The sequence below is a fragment of the Apteryx rowi genome, unplaced genomic scaffold (assembly GCF_003343035.1).
Source record: "Apteryx rowi isolate R43461 unplaced genomic scaffold, aptRow1 scaffold_112, whole genome shotgun sequence".
NCBI lineage: Eukaryota > Metazoa > Chordata > Aves > Apterygiformes > Apterygidae > Apteryx > Apteryx rowi.
Window position 1 is genome coordinate 552,263 of NW_020447331.1, and position 14,285 is coordinate 566,547.

General features: G+C 34.7%; 1 protein-coding gene across 3 annotated transcripts in view; it reads left to right on the forward strand.

The window, feature by feature from the left end:
* The window catches only part of ASAP1 (ArfGAP with SH3 domain, ankyrin repeat and PH domain 1), a 125,328-nt gene that overhangs the window by 62,384 nt on the left and 48,659 nt on the right, over positions 1-14,285 (forward strand). For all 3 annotated transcript variants that reach the window (XM_026077548.1, XM_026077564.1, XM_026077556.1), the window contains exons 4-11: positions 2,847-2,921; positions 3,284-3,333; positions 4,287-4,416; positions 5,177-5,262; positions 6,444-6,519; positions 7,447-7,533; positions 12,116-12,216; positions 12,594-12,663. In XM_026077548.1, the coding sequence (XP_025933333.1) occupies positions 2,847-2,921; positions 3,284-3,333; positions 4,287-4,416; positions 5,177-5,262; positions 6,444-6,519; positions 7,447-7,533; positions 12,116-12,216; positions 12,594-12,663 (675 nt within the window). The remainder of the gene's footprint in view (positions 1-2,846; positions 2,922-3,283; positions 3,334-4,286; positions 4,417-5,176; positions 5,263-6,443; positions 6,520-7,446; positions 7,534-12,115; positions 12,217-12,593; positions 12,664-14,285) is intronic.

Sequence of the window (14,285 nt, forward strand, 5' to 3'; positions counted from 1 at the left end):
AAAGTTATTCTACTTTTTGGGGCTCTGTTCAGGGTTGGTCCTGTACCTTGAATCGTGAACATGTAGCATTTTCATGTCACGCGATGGCAGGTCAGGTTTCTTGCCTGACACGCTGCTGCTCTTCTTGAATGAATGCATGACAAATTGGGGATGCGTGAAGAAGTGTTCATGCTGCGGTAATAACACCTTCAGTTGAGAAGCATCGTCTTAACGTTGAGATTGAGTAAAGAATATTGCACAGTAGAAGAAGGTGAAAATATTTAGTTATAGCTTTGAAGACTTGATCAACTACATGAAATTCTTGTTTTATGATCGTAATATCTGAGAAGTTTTATGTGAAACTATGAGGTAGGCAACTATTGAGCTGACATAACTCCAAGAGATGTTGCCTATAGGTGTGGATTTTTTTTTTCTTTTTCCTCCACACACAATGTTATACAGGCTATRCAACTCTCTGTCTTTTAAGGGAAATTGAAACAGTAGCTGCTGCTGATAATATTGATGTTATACTCATCTTGCCTAAAAACTGGGAATCAAAACACTAGTTTAAAATATTAAAACTGATTAAAAATAATAAAGGTAACTATAAAAATTTTTTTATAATCAGTACCCAAAACTCTTAGGAACTCTCATGAACTCCCAAAGGATAACAAGAACTCTTCTAAAATAAACTGAAGGGAAGTAAATTGCTTAATGGCTAAACCTAACTAGGAGTCTGTGAGTGTGAATGACTGTTTTTCTATCAGTGTTAACATTGTCATTTTACGCTAATAGGCCTTATTTATAATGGCTAAAAAGCATTAAAAATATCTATCTAAGATATATTTTAAAGATCTAGTGTATAAATTAATTTTTAAAAAATTGTGCAAATAAATCATGATAGTATTCAAAATCATGGTATTTGTAAATGTGAATTAACAGCTCACATTTACTAACGTGAGAACATTTAATGCAAGAGCGTGCACAGTCATGATTGTCTTTGTGGATAGATACATGTGTTACATTAAAAAAAAAGTTTTGTGTCTGTTTTGTGTTTTGTCTGGAAAAAAACTTTTCATAACATAAAAGCCATGAAATAAAAAAAACATTTTAAGTCTCCAGATGGTACTGCATATTCAAGACTTCAATAGTGAAGCCTTGTTAAAAAAAAAAAAAAAAAAAGTTAATCTTTGGGTTTGTTTTGAGTCACTGGAAGTGATCAGGTTCTATTTTTGCTTCATAGAGAATTAATACRTGAGCATTAATTACATTTTTGCCATGAAGGAGAGAATTTCATGTAGTGAATAACCAGACCATGATCTTTTAAGTCATGAACGATCTCTCATCTCCTTTCATGGTATTGTTTGAGGCTGCAGCTYAAGGTATACTAGTGGTTGTCCTTCATTTTGCTTTGCGTAAATTATGAGTTTAAAATTTTGTGAGTAAAAGAATAGAAAACATTGATACAAAACAGTTGTCAAGACATTTCATAGCTGAAGATACCTACCATATCTGAAGGTTTCCTTCTAATGAAGGAAAATGAGCTATTTTATATATAGTGGGTGTGGTCCTTGTAAATAATGACTTGGTGTGAGACGTTCTTAAGTTGATTAGAGTTCTTTACTCTTGAAACAGCCTTGGAAACACACAGGTCATACATCATGACTTTGTTTTACTCCTTAGCTATGAAAGAAATGATACAGGGTGTGATTCAAGAGTGCGACTTCTTTGAAACTTGTCTTTTTCCTTCTATGTGCACATATTTAAGAATGTTAGGTGTCGCTTTTGAAAGACTAGATATTTAACTTTTCATGCAYGTCCTTTGCATATATAATGAGTTTGTGAATGGAAAGTTCTACCTGGAGAACCTGCTTGAGTGAGAGTTGTGGTATTCTCCTCTGTATATATAGTCTGTTTTACAGAAGTGCTTTACAACTAGTCTTTGGGGCTAAAGCATGCTCAAAAGACCTTGTAAGAGAGGAGAGCTTGGTCATACATGTTGTTAGCTTAACAGTTGCCCTCTCCTTTGGCTCCCAGGCAGAGGAAGTGCTGTCTTGCAGCCGTCCCATCGTCGCCCCTCTCCTTCCCTAGCCAGGAGCTGAGCAGAAGAATCCATGGAGGATCTGGGGGGAGGAACGAAGGGCGGGATGGAGTAGGAGGGTGACAGACTTTGCGTGTGGGCATTAGACTGGAATGGTATTCCTGCATATCTCTTTCCTACGATCATAACTCTTAAGGCGCTGTTGCTATGCCCGCACATACTCCCATAGCATCGCCGCACTRGATTTCCACAGATGGGTAATCAACCTCTCATGGGCTTAACAGGGTTAAATTTAAACTCTGAGGAGTTTCAGCACATGTCTGACTTCCAGTACATACTGGACAAGGAAAATTGCATTTTTTCCAAATAGCTGGCAGCAGTCAAGGAGATTGAGAGCCTCCTTGCTCCTTTTGCTCTTCAGTGAGATGTGGCCTGAGCCGTGCATGTTATCTGCCTGTCGTATAGCAGCTTCCTGGTCCTTAGTCAGAAACCAATAAGAAACATTTACTCCCAAACCTAAACTGCTCCCTAAATAATTAAGCAGTATTCAGATGTTTGCTTAGAAAGACTGAAGATCTTTAAAATTCAGTTTTTATGTCACCTTGTATATTTAAAGGTTAACCATAATTGCAATGCTTCTACCTCTGGTGCAAATGAGTGTTTATTAGTTCTTCCCAGACTTGAGTTTACTATTAATTTAGAAATTTTTGAGGTGGTTGAAGTTTCATTAGTGAAGTTAAAATACTTGTTGGTAGTATGTTTGATAATTTCATAATAAATCTTTTTGAAGGGTAATAGTATCTTTTTTTTTTCTACTACTTTTTAGCTCCAGGGTTTAAGCCACAATGTTATTTTCACTTTGGATTCTCTGTTGAAAGGAGACTTAAAGGGCGTTAAGGGGGTAAGTGTTGAAAACTGACTACGTTTAGGGAAATGTTTTTAGTTTCAGCTGTCTTCTGGTTGCTTTCTGTTCACCCATGGGATTATTTCTTACTTTGATATCCATTAATATTTCTGTATCTAGTCCAAAGAATAAACTCAAATTTGGCATGACTACAAATTCAGTTGCTTCTTTGAAATTCCAGTGTAAATTCCTATCTTAAGAAGTACTGGAAAGCAAGACTCTACAAGGTTCAAAAATAAGTTTGTTTGKTTKTTTTTTATGCTATTTGAAATTTTTTAAAGGAAAACTTTTAAAAATGATATTTGTGACTTCAAAAGACAATGTTAAATATATTTTAAGCAAGTTTTCTGTTTCCTAAGGACCTTAAAAAGCCTTTCGACAAAGCCTGGAAGGATTATGAAACCAAATTGTAAGTATTTTTTACCTCTCTTCTTTTTTGGTTTTGGTAACTCATAGAAAGAATGTACTTTTCCATGTGATTTTGAGGCTTATGCTCTGCTGTTTATCTTAAATCTAGCAAATGAGTCAGAATTATGTAGCAGGTCAGTAATACTCTTAGAATTCTGGTCCCCTATGTACTATTCCTATGGTTACAGCTATGAATATAAAGCAGRATGTTGGAGGTTTTTTTACAGTGTTATGATGTCTCTTCTGCACTAACAGAAATAAAAGATTTTTGTGTTCTGTGAAGGAGCTAAGTACCAGCCTAATATTCCTCTGGTGTAAGGAAGACACGGAATGCTTAGGCGCTGGACATTGTGCAGTGAATTGTGGGATTTCAGTTGGCATATATGTTAAATCTGAAGATAGTTTAAAAAAAAAAAAAAAGTGATTTGTATGTTGTTCTCTATTTCAATGTTTGCTTTCTGTGTAAGTGTAATGACTGGAAGTCATAGCACTTAATACATGTGTTAATGCATTTAATACATACGTTAAATTTCATGTGCTGTCTTCTTACGTGTATTAATTCCTGCCTTATGAAGCATGAACATGTTTGCTTAGGATATTCTGCCCTTTTCCTGCCAAGTGAGTTTAGATTCTTATTATGTATGTTTTACATTGCAGTAGTATGTAGAGATGAGACCTGTATGATGGAACACGTCATACAGAAGAGATGACGCCTTCTTTTCTTCCAAGTAGCGTACAAACTAGAGAGAAGGTGTAAAGCATGGAAGAAAGGAAGGGAAGCTGCATGGCTCTGTTACTTCTGGGCACTTTAAAGAAAAAAAGAAAAAACAAAAGTAGTAGCTGGTATTGTGGGAGAACTGATCTTCAGAATGGCTTCTTTAATACTGTAATATTTCTTGACATAATTTTTTGTAAAAAATTAATCCCTAAAACTTATTCTAATTGAAACTTCAGTACAAAAATTGAAAAGGAGAAACGAGAACATGCGAAACAGCACGGGATGATACGAACTGAGATAACAGGAGCTGAGATAGCAGAAGAAATGGAGAAGGAGAGGCGGCTATTTCAGCTGCAGATGTGTGAAGTAAGAAACAAGTTTCAGCTTTTGTTATGACCCCATAACTTAAAAGTGCCCTGTGGATTTGACTTAAAGGTGACAAAATCTTCTTTGTCATGTAATGGGGGCGAGGGGAGGAAATGATTTCCCTGTCACATGGTAGAGCAATATTAAGATAATTGTTTTAGCACCTCTGTCAAAACTTGGCTTCCTCTTATTTTACTCCTTTTGTTTGTTTTGGGGTTATTACGCTAAGGTTCTTGAACTCAAAAGACACCATGGTAGTATTTATTTTTCAAGTGTATAGTATAGCTCTTCAGGAAGTCTGTTTTGATTATCTTTTTCCAGCATACTTTCTGAAGCGTTCTAAAAAAAATCCTAATCCATTTATAAATGATAATGACACATTAGTTCTACAAGAACTGATTTTTACATTAATAGTTGTCTGCATTAAATTTAATAGCAAATTCTTTAAATTGCACAGTATTTTTATTTTTGAAAGATTGCAATAATTACTACTGCAGCATTAAAAAGGAAGATCTTAATACAATTGTAGGAGACATTTTTTCCTGCATTTTTTTGTTTTAGGGGTATTTGAATTTTTTATGAATGACCAAAACCTGATTCCTCTTCTGTATTATGCTTAACTATGTTAGACTGATGATTTGAGTAACACCCAGTTAAATACAGAGATAACTAGTTCATTGAACAAACGAAATTTTATTGTTTGAAAATAGTTGAAGAATGTACTGCATGTTTATCAAAATTTTCTTCATTATCTGTGCAGTATCTTATTAAGGTTAATGAAATCAAGACAAAAAAAGGTGTGGACCTTCTGCAGAATCTTATTAAGTATTACCATGCACAATGCAAGTAAGTGTAATGCTTTTAAACTTAAATTACGCTATTTAATTTGCAAGGTTTTTTTTTTTGTGGCATCAGGAATTTACATCATAACAAATTGTAATCTGTTAAGTGTCTGCAACATAGTCTTCTCAGTAGAGAGTATGAATACAAGTGGGGGAGGGAGGGAGATGGAGAGAAAGAGGCCAAGGAAAAGCACTGCATGTTGCATAGGAAGTTAATTTTAGTTCCTGAGGTCTAGAATATAATTTTAGAAATAGCTTGTTTATTCTTTTTAATAATCTTTTATGTAAATCTTCAAACCATGTGAAAGCAAGTGATTCCTTTGAAATTTCTTGAGGTAGGACTGGCAAGCCGTGACCTTCTTTATCAATAGGAAAAAGACAAACTTACAGAAACTTTTACTTAAGACACGCTAAATACAAGAAAAAGATTTTAGCAATTACTAAAGGAAAACACATTGACTAATAGTGACAAAAATAAACTAAGCTATATTCTCTCTAATTTGGTATCTAGGAAGGTCACAATGCTAACTCTACATTACTGAAAGATGTCCTACTTTAAACCCGCTGGGAAGGGTAATAAATAAAAAATAAACATTTCATAGTGGTGAATATCAGTTGGTTTCCTTTGGTTTTCTAGTTTTAGAATACATGCTTGATGATAGTTAAACTTCTGTTCCTCTACAATGGCATCTATGCCTTTTATTAAGCTACTAATTAATGAATTCAGCAGTGTAACTAATTTGAATATGCAGTATTTGTAACATTTTGTGAGATTTATGTTTATTTTTTGCAAGTATTGAATGCATGACATGCATTAGTTCCTCTGTTAGTTCATGTCCTAACATCTGAACTACTGACCATATAATATGTTTATTTTGAGTCATATTTTTATATAATATGACACATTCAGCAAGGTAAATTGTTTCAGAACTGAAATTTTCAGGCTTTTCTGAAGTATTTTGGTGTTAGAGGATTGTGGAAGCTGTGCTGTTCTGTGGTTAGACTGATAGTAAAACTGTTCAAATCAGGACAGGGATTTATTGTTTCTGAACATGGGAGGAGCTGGATAAATTTCACTGGCTTGCGAGAAAAACAAAACAAAACAAAACCAAAAAACCTACTTGTGTTATGAATTGTATGTGTTCCTGATTGTTCCTGATAAATCACAGGTATTTTCCATTATAGTTTCTTCCAGGATGGCTTGAAAACAGCTGATAAACTTAAACAATACATTGAAAAGTTGGCTGCTGATTTGTATAATGTAAGTTACTTGTAAGTAGTTAAATGTCTGAATTTGGAAATACGTTGTTTGCTTATGAGTTCAGTTTAGATGACTAAAAATGCACGTTTTATACTTGTATCTTAGAAATAGGTAGTGTGTTCTTTGAAGCTTTAAATACAGCTAGAGTGAAGAAAAAACATCCTGGCTCTGTCTTAAACTTTGTATTCTATAGCTGTAGCTATCATTAGAAAAAAATAGCTTTTCATTCTACTACTAATTTAATGTTGCATTAAAATAAAACTAATTTAAAATGGGAATCTTTGAATCAGATTACATTAGCAGCACCAGTTTTAGCTGCCACTCTTTTTTTTTCCATAATAAACTGCTTGATGTTAGTGCCATAGTTTTTGAGTAAATTAACTTTCTTGTGGAAGGCAAATTGACTTTCATGGAAGGCAAGTAATAATGAGAAACCAGAGCTTGTTTGTCACCCTAGTGCTTTAGTATTCTATAATCAGAGTGCAATAATCCTATTTGCTATTGTAGTTTGTGGATAAATTGAACTATATTTTCATTCCTCAAATTAAAAGTAATCTGTCAAGCTTACTAGAGTTATTTAATTACTTTTTCAAACACTAATTTAGTTGCATGAGATGTAATGAACCATTAAAGCATAAAAGAACAGGGCATGCGGAGTTGTATATTCATTTTAGCTTGCTTTTGAAGTAATGCTTGTATAGAGGGAGAATACGTAAGAATGGACTAATCCATGAAAATAAACTCAAATATCACAGAATAATTGAAGTTGGAAGGGACCTCTGGAGCTCATCTAGTTCAGCCCCTCTGCTCAAAGCAGGGTCAGCTAGAGCAGGTTACTTGGGACGTATGTAATGGTATATTAGAATGCATAAAATCTGGAATAAACATTGCATCCATGAAGCATATAATGGCAATCTCTTTCCACAGATAAAGCAGACACAAGATGAAGAAAAAAAACAACTTACTGCTCTCCGGGATTTGATAAAATCATCTCTGCAGCTTGATCAGAAAGAGGTAAATAATTTAGACATGTTATTCTCAGGTAGAATGTGAATTTATATGAATTTTGAACTCAAATTTGTTTAGTTCATGTGGGTACAGTTATTATTCAGAAAAGTTGGCCTATCTGAACATGGTATTCAACAAAACTAATATGTAGAATATCAAACTACATATCAATGAACAAAAGTTTTAGGTTAATTTTCTATTTCTATTTAATATATGAAAAGAAACAATTTCTTTCTAACATAAAAGGGAACAGTGATGAATCATAATAGTACTTCTGTGCAATTTTATAATAAATGAAAAAGTACGTAAAAATAGAAGAGTGGTTGTAATGGATCAGATAAATGCTTCTTCATTTCCAGTGCTTTGGAAAAAAATACAAAGTGATGGGATGCATACATCTTCCTAATATTCTGGCATCCTCCACATTTGTGTGTATGTGTGTGTAAGTAAAATCAGTTGCGCTCTGGTATCAGAAGGTGAGGGGGAACGCAAACAACGGCTGTTGCAGGTGCTGTGAGATACTCCTAGAACTAGGAGCGAGGACATAAACAGTTTTTATCAGTGATAATATATATGTGACTTTATCCAAGTCATAGTGCCTGATAGGCAGAAATACTGAATATCTCATGCTGAAGCACTACAGAGCCCCTTTGAATAGATACCAGCTTATTCTAAGACCTGCCAGCTCTTTCTAGTACTCTGTTTTCCCTTATATCAGTGTCTACATTCTTTACCTATTCTCTTTGGTTTATTTTTCCTCCATCTGCAACGTTGCCACAGTCTTTCTTGATCTCTTCCATAAAACATCCCATACATGTATTACACTTGTAATCTACCTACTATCTAAAATCTCTTCYGAGCATAACTCAGGTTTGTTCGCTATTGTTAAACAAAAGTTAAACAAAGAACAGTAGAGTCAAGAGCTATTTTGAAATTACTTTAAAYGCTAGAGAGCTTTTACTGCTGATTTCCCGGCACACAGAGGAACAAGACCTGCTCTCTTCTTCGGTACCTTCCCCTCGCCCCACCTCGTGCTGCTTACCTGGGAAGCAAAGCAGTAATCCCTTTCCTCCTGGCTGCTGCACGCATAGTTAAGTTCAAGCTTCTGCATAATCACCCAGATCTGGGAAATAAAGTAGGACAAACAGGTCATTATTCTGCAGCGCTGTGTATTGTACAAAAGTGGCTGCATCCTGTGCAAGTGATGTTTTAAGAAGTTGCTCACAGACTATCCTGAAATAGAAGAATTAAATAAAATTTAGCTGCTGTTTTGGTTTCTTGGTTACATTTGCTGGATGTGTGGTAAGAATTGTTCTGTTTTGGTAAAAAGTAAGCTTTTTTTTTTTTTTTTTTTAAGACATTCTATTAGAATAGATGCATGTTATAATAGAATTAGCTTTGCAAGAATCAACAAAATAAACTATGCAACTTTTCTGATTTTGGTTATGGTGTAGGCAAATCCTAGGACTCTTGAAGAATAATTCATGTATTATTTTATATATGATAAATATAAAAATAAGGTATTTGGCTTGAGAAGAGAAAAGAAATGGTATCTTTGAAGGAAAAGGAGAAATATTGTGATTCACAGATATTCAGGCAACTCAGGGGAGAGATCTGTAATGAAAGAATTCTCCACTATTTTGGAGAAAGTAGCTATTTGATCGCATGGTTATTCAGTGGCTTTTTCAAAATGAGTGTAAAAGATCCTGTAAAAAGTAGGACTTTGTTCGTGYAGTTCCTCTGCTTTAAGTCAGAGATAGCACAATGACACTCACGGATACTGAGGAGCTTGATAAAACAGTGTTATTGCTGGTTAAGTATTCGGTGTCTTAATCCTGAAAAAGCATGTTGACATTCATTATTGATTAGCTAAGTGACATTGAAACTTGAAGATGTATGGCCTGAGTTTCAGCTGTCACTTCTGTCACTGYGTCTGTCTGAATCTTCAAATGCATAAAACCAAGCTTTATTACAGCAACAGGCAGCCTGGTGGTTTGTGATTTCAGAACACTTCCCCCCCCACCTTGCATTACTGCAATATAATCTCACTATTGCAAAGTTTATGCTTTAATCAGAGCACTGCAAATCATGAAGCGAATGGGGGTTTTGCTGATGGATTTGTAAGGCTTCTGAAGTAGTCTTATCAAAAACTACTTTGACAGGGAACGAATAAGTAGTTTGAAATAATAGAATTGAGATCCCGGCTGTGTGTAACTGAGGTTCCTCTGACCCTTTGTGTAAGAGAAGGAAATCAAAACGAGTAATTCCTGTCCAAATTGTTGTAAATTTTGCCACCTTTAATCTTTCTGGCATTGCTGTTAGATAAACGATGCTTCCTACCCATGTCCGAATGACTTTTCATCACAAAGATGACGGAAGAGATTGCTGCATGACTATTAAATCCATTAAAGCATATGGGATCTTTCTGTATAAAAAAAGATTACGAACGAGAAATTGCTCTTCAGCACCTATACATTCATTCAGTAAAAAACACTTTTTCCCTGTTTGGGAATGTTGTCCTACCACTGACGCACTAAACCGGTTTAACTTCATTCTCTACACTTCCAAGGTGTCTCAGTGCAGCTCTCATTTACTTTTGCTTATGGTCAGCGTGTTTAGCATTATAGTCATCTGTAACACTTCTACACATTTTGTTAACATACCTGTCCTTGTATCAGTGAAAAACATTACTGTAATCTTTGCGATTACCCCATTCTGGCAAAAACTTATCTTGACAATCTTTGAACCTCAAGTTGTGCAGAGTGCTGGAGCTGGAGCTTTGCTATGGGAAGAGTGGTTTATGATGGCTCTGCTACGCACGGCGTCTCTTCCTCTTCCTCCTTAACTCGCTTGGTATCAAGTTACTGCAGTTTCTGTAGTTTTGTGTAAAAATTATCTGACTCCATAAAAGCACTATGCTTTAAAGCTTTGGGAATTTTTTTTTTTGGTATGTTATGGAATAGTAATATAATTTTAATTGTTTAAAGTATTTATTTTGTATGTTAAAATGCTGTTTATGAAGCTTGAATCTGAAGAAGAGTAAGCTGAGCGCCTCTCTGTTTGATAATTCTTGCTAAAGTGATTTGTGGCAGAAATTCTACTGTAACCATGATGAAATAGTACTAATCTAAAATAATGTCATTGCTGTGCGTATTTAGCATTATTTAATATAGAAGTCTATTGCCTGTTTTTATATCTTACTGTAAAAGATGTAACTGATAGCTTTAATTTTGAATATAACAAATCTTTAGAATTATGTTTCATATCCGTTTTGTTTACTAATTCTTTCCGTTATGATTCATTTCCCTAAATTATTCCATCTTAATATGCTGTACGGAACAGGAATTATATCTCATTATGTTCTTTTCTGGGATAATACCAATATGGCCCTAATTCCAAAGGAGGTTTGAAATCTGCTGTCACTTATAACGAATTAGCTGCTCATTGTGATAGTTTAAGGACTTCTTGCTGACAGCACATTGCACATAGCAGTCTTCATGCTGCCTCCAACTCCAAATGCCCCTTTAACCAAAGCACCTTTCTCTAGACTCACACAGCAGATCTGCTGCAGAATGAAAAATGTTTATAAGAACCCAAAATAAAACAGGAGGGCATAATCTTCAATATGTATTATTTGTGGTAATTATAAGAAAATGTGTTTTGAAAGAGGAAAAAGTTATTTCATCTTGCAGTATTTTTAGCTGTGTTTATGAAGCCAGTGTCATACAGGTAAAGTTACTGAAAGAAGTCGCTGAAGTGTAAGGTTGCGCAGAATTTTGTCATGTGGTTTTGTTACTTGGTGAGCAAAAGCCCCAGTGTGCCTAAATAAAGATTCGGTGCCTTCTTTCTAGTAGCCCCACTGGGATGGGGGACAGCCAATTGTTTTATTAAATATGGAGGTTACGAAATGTTTGTTCAAGGAACATGGTTTTTTAAATAAAATAATAATTCTCTTTTTAAATTCTTTGCTTTCTCTCTTCTGTTGCTTTTGCCTTTCGTGATCGAAGTCTAGGAGAGTAAGTCAATGTTTTAATGAACTTCTGGGGTTTTCTCTGATGTGCTTATAACATGTTAATCGATTGATTTCACTTAATTTTTTCATTAGATCAGGCCAAAAATTATTTCTGTTGACTTCATTCACTAAAACTCGTGAACTGTATACAACTTTTTAATTGGATTACAAGTAAATGTGATGATTAGCATTGGGGKGTGTGTGTGTATTTATAAAATGTGTATGTGTGTATATATGGATCATATTCATTTTCTTTTTGCAATTTGAGATTAACCTTTTCTTCAGTTATAAGATTATGCAATACTAAATATGTATTTTAAAAAAAAATCATTACTTTGAGATACGTATCCGTATCCATAGTATACTCAGCTCATAATGAATTGAAGTCTTGAACATGCAGCTGGTTCAAGATCAGGTAATGTAAGAGCAAGCTCTCACATAGATGTAAAACGTACGTTAGGATTTCTGTCTCACTTTTTTCTTTTTTTTTTTATTGAACACTTTGTTAGCTTGTGGCTTAAAGGTTAGGAAAACTGTGCACATGGAAAACCGTTAACGGCATTTTCCCTTTTGTAGGATTCACAGAGCAGGCAAGGAGGATATAGTATGCATCAGCTTCAGGGGAATAAAGAATATGGCAGTGAGAAGAAAGGTTATCTTTTGAAGAAGAGCGATGGGTATGTTTTTGGAGTGGATAATACAAAATGATAACTATTGCTGTGTTTAAGCACTGATTTTTATTGTTATGTACTCCATGTGCTTAAAGCACAGTCTCCTAATGCATGTGTCTTAAGTACCCGGAATTTCAAAATTTGAATCTGGCCCCACATGTGAAGTCAATTAATTTTAATAGCTATAGTAAATGGTAAGAATAGACAACAAGCACTTGTTTAGAAAAGACGTGTCATAAATCTCCAAGTTGCTTCTGCTTCATAAAATTTTGCCTGCATCTGTTCTTTTCTCAAGCATAATCTACTCAAAATGTTAGTGGGATTAAAAATATGTTTTGAAATCATGACTTGTTACTGATTTTGTTGTTGTTGTTCTTATGTAGTTTAAGGAAAGTTTGGCAAAGAAGAAAATGCACTGTTAAAAACGGAATTCTTACCATATCACATGCAACGGTAAGCTATTTTTATATCTTTTCATAAAATGATAAACTAACATTGTCCTTTCCAGGTGATTCTATTGGTGTTCATCTGTTATTGCAAAAAAAGATGCTGTTTCTTCAAACTGTTGAAATCCTGTGGATTGCCAGGAGCTAGGAGACTGACTGAAGGAAGTATTGCTATACTTTTGCTCTATTCTTGATTTTTTTCGTAGTCGTCTGCTACTGACCGCTACCAGGGACAGGGTTTCAGATCAGATGGACTCTTTCTTATGAGCAGTATGCGTATTCTTACTATRCCTCTGAGATACGGGATGTGATTCATCTGAATAAAATAGCTGTCTGCATCAGAGCGAGATGCTATAGACTCCTTTTATGGCCAGTGCAGAGCTAGTCAACACAGTCAAAGAAATCTGTTTTATTTTTTCATCCTGCATAGGTCAGTCACATCTTAAAYGCTTTGATTCTGACTATAGTTGGCTGTAGTGGAAGACTAATCAACTGGCTCAGATATAGATGTCCATATTATAGACATTTTATTCCTGCATGCRATGTCTAATACGTAAATCATTTTAATGCCTACACATTTTGATTAAAAAAATAAAAATCATTAAATCAGAGTAAGCAAATGAGAATAAAAGGCTGGTTTGAAATTATACTCAAAATTTCCTGTGGACTTTATGGAGTAGGTGARTTGTTCTTAAACCTTCTAAATTTTTTTTTTTTTTTTTTTACCTGCTGCTATAGCTTATGACAGCTGATTAAACACCTAATATATTTATCAATAGTTTGTTAGGAAAACAGAAAATATATGAACAAACTTTTCAATAATTCAACTGTTTTTGCTCATAAGCATTGTCACAGTACATCTATGAAGCACTTAATTTGGAAGCTTGGCGAATGTTTGGGGCTTTATATATTAATGACAGAATTTGACAGAGGGATGAATGTGTTAATGTATTGAATGCTTTTAACTGGAAATGTGAAATTTTGGAAAGTTTTTGCTCATAGTGAGTTTTGGGGATCAGATTCATATCTGAATTATCTTCCTAGAATGTTAAATCGTGAGGAAACAACAGCAAATTCATGGTGGAGGTAGTCCCAAGACTGTTTTGTGGCTGCATGATGTAGATTTTTGGCTCCTATTACTTATATTAACAGATGAGCTTACTTCATCACCCTTCTTTCCCCTAACTCCGAAGATTTCATGGTAATAATTTCAAACTAATGACTGGGCAGTATGCAAGTTGTTCTTAATCATTTCTTTTTTTTCTTTTTTAATGACCACATCATATCTAATCCAGACACTTGATTGCATTCCTGATCTGTGAAGATATTTTCAGTAGTTGTTTGTGTCATATGGCTTTAGGCATGTAATTGCCTTAAGGGTAAATCTGGTTCCAGTGTATTACTGAATCTGATCCCAGCTCACTCTGAGTGCTGCATAGCAAACTCAGACTTGTCTTTTGCTTGACCTGCTTTGATTAGTTATGATTGAATTATTTCTAAATTTAGCTAGTCTAAGTTGCTAGATAGATTCGATAGATGATTTCTTGTCTCATATTTCTACAGTAACACATGTAGAGTCCAGGGACTGATGGGCTTCCTCTGTCTTCCTTTTAACCTGTTTCAGCATTT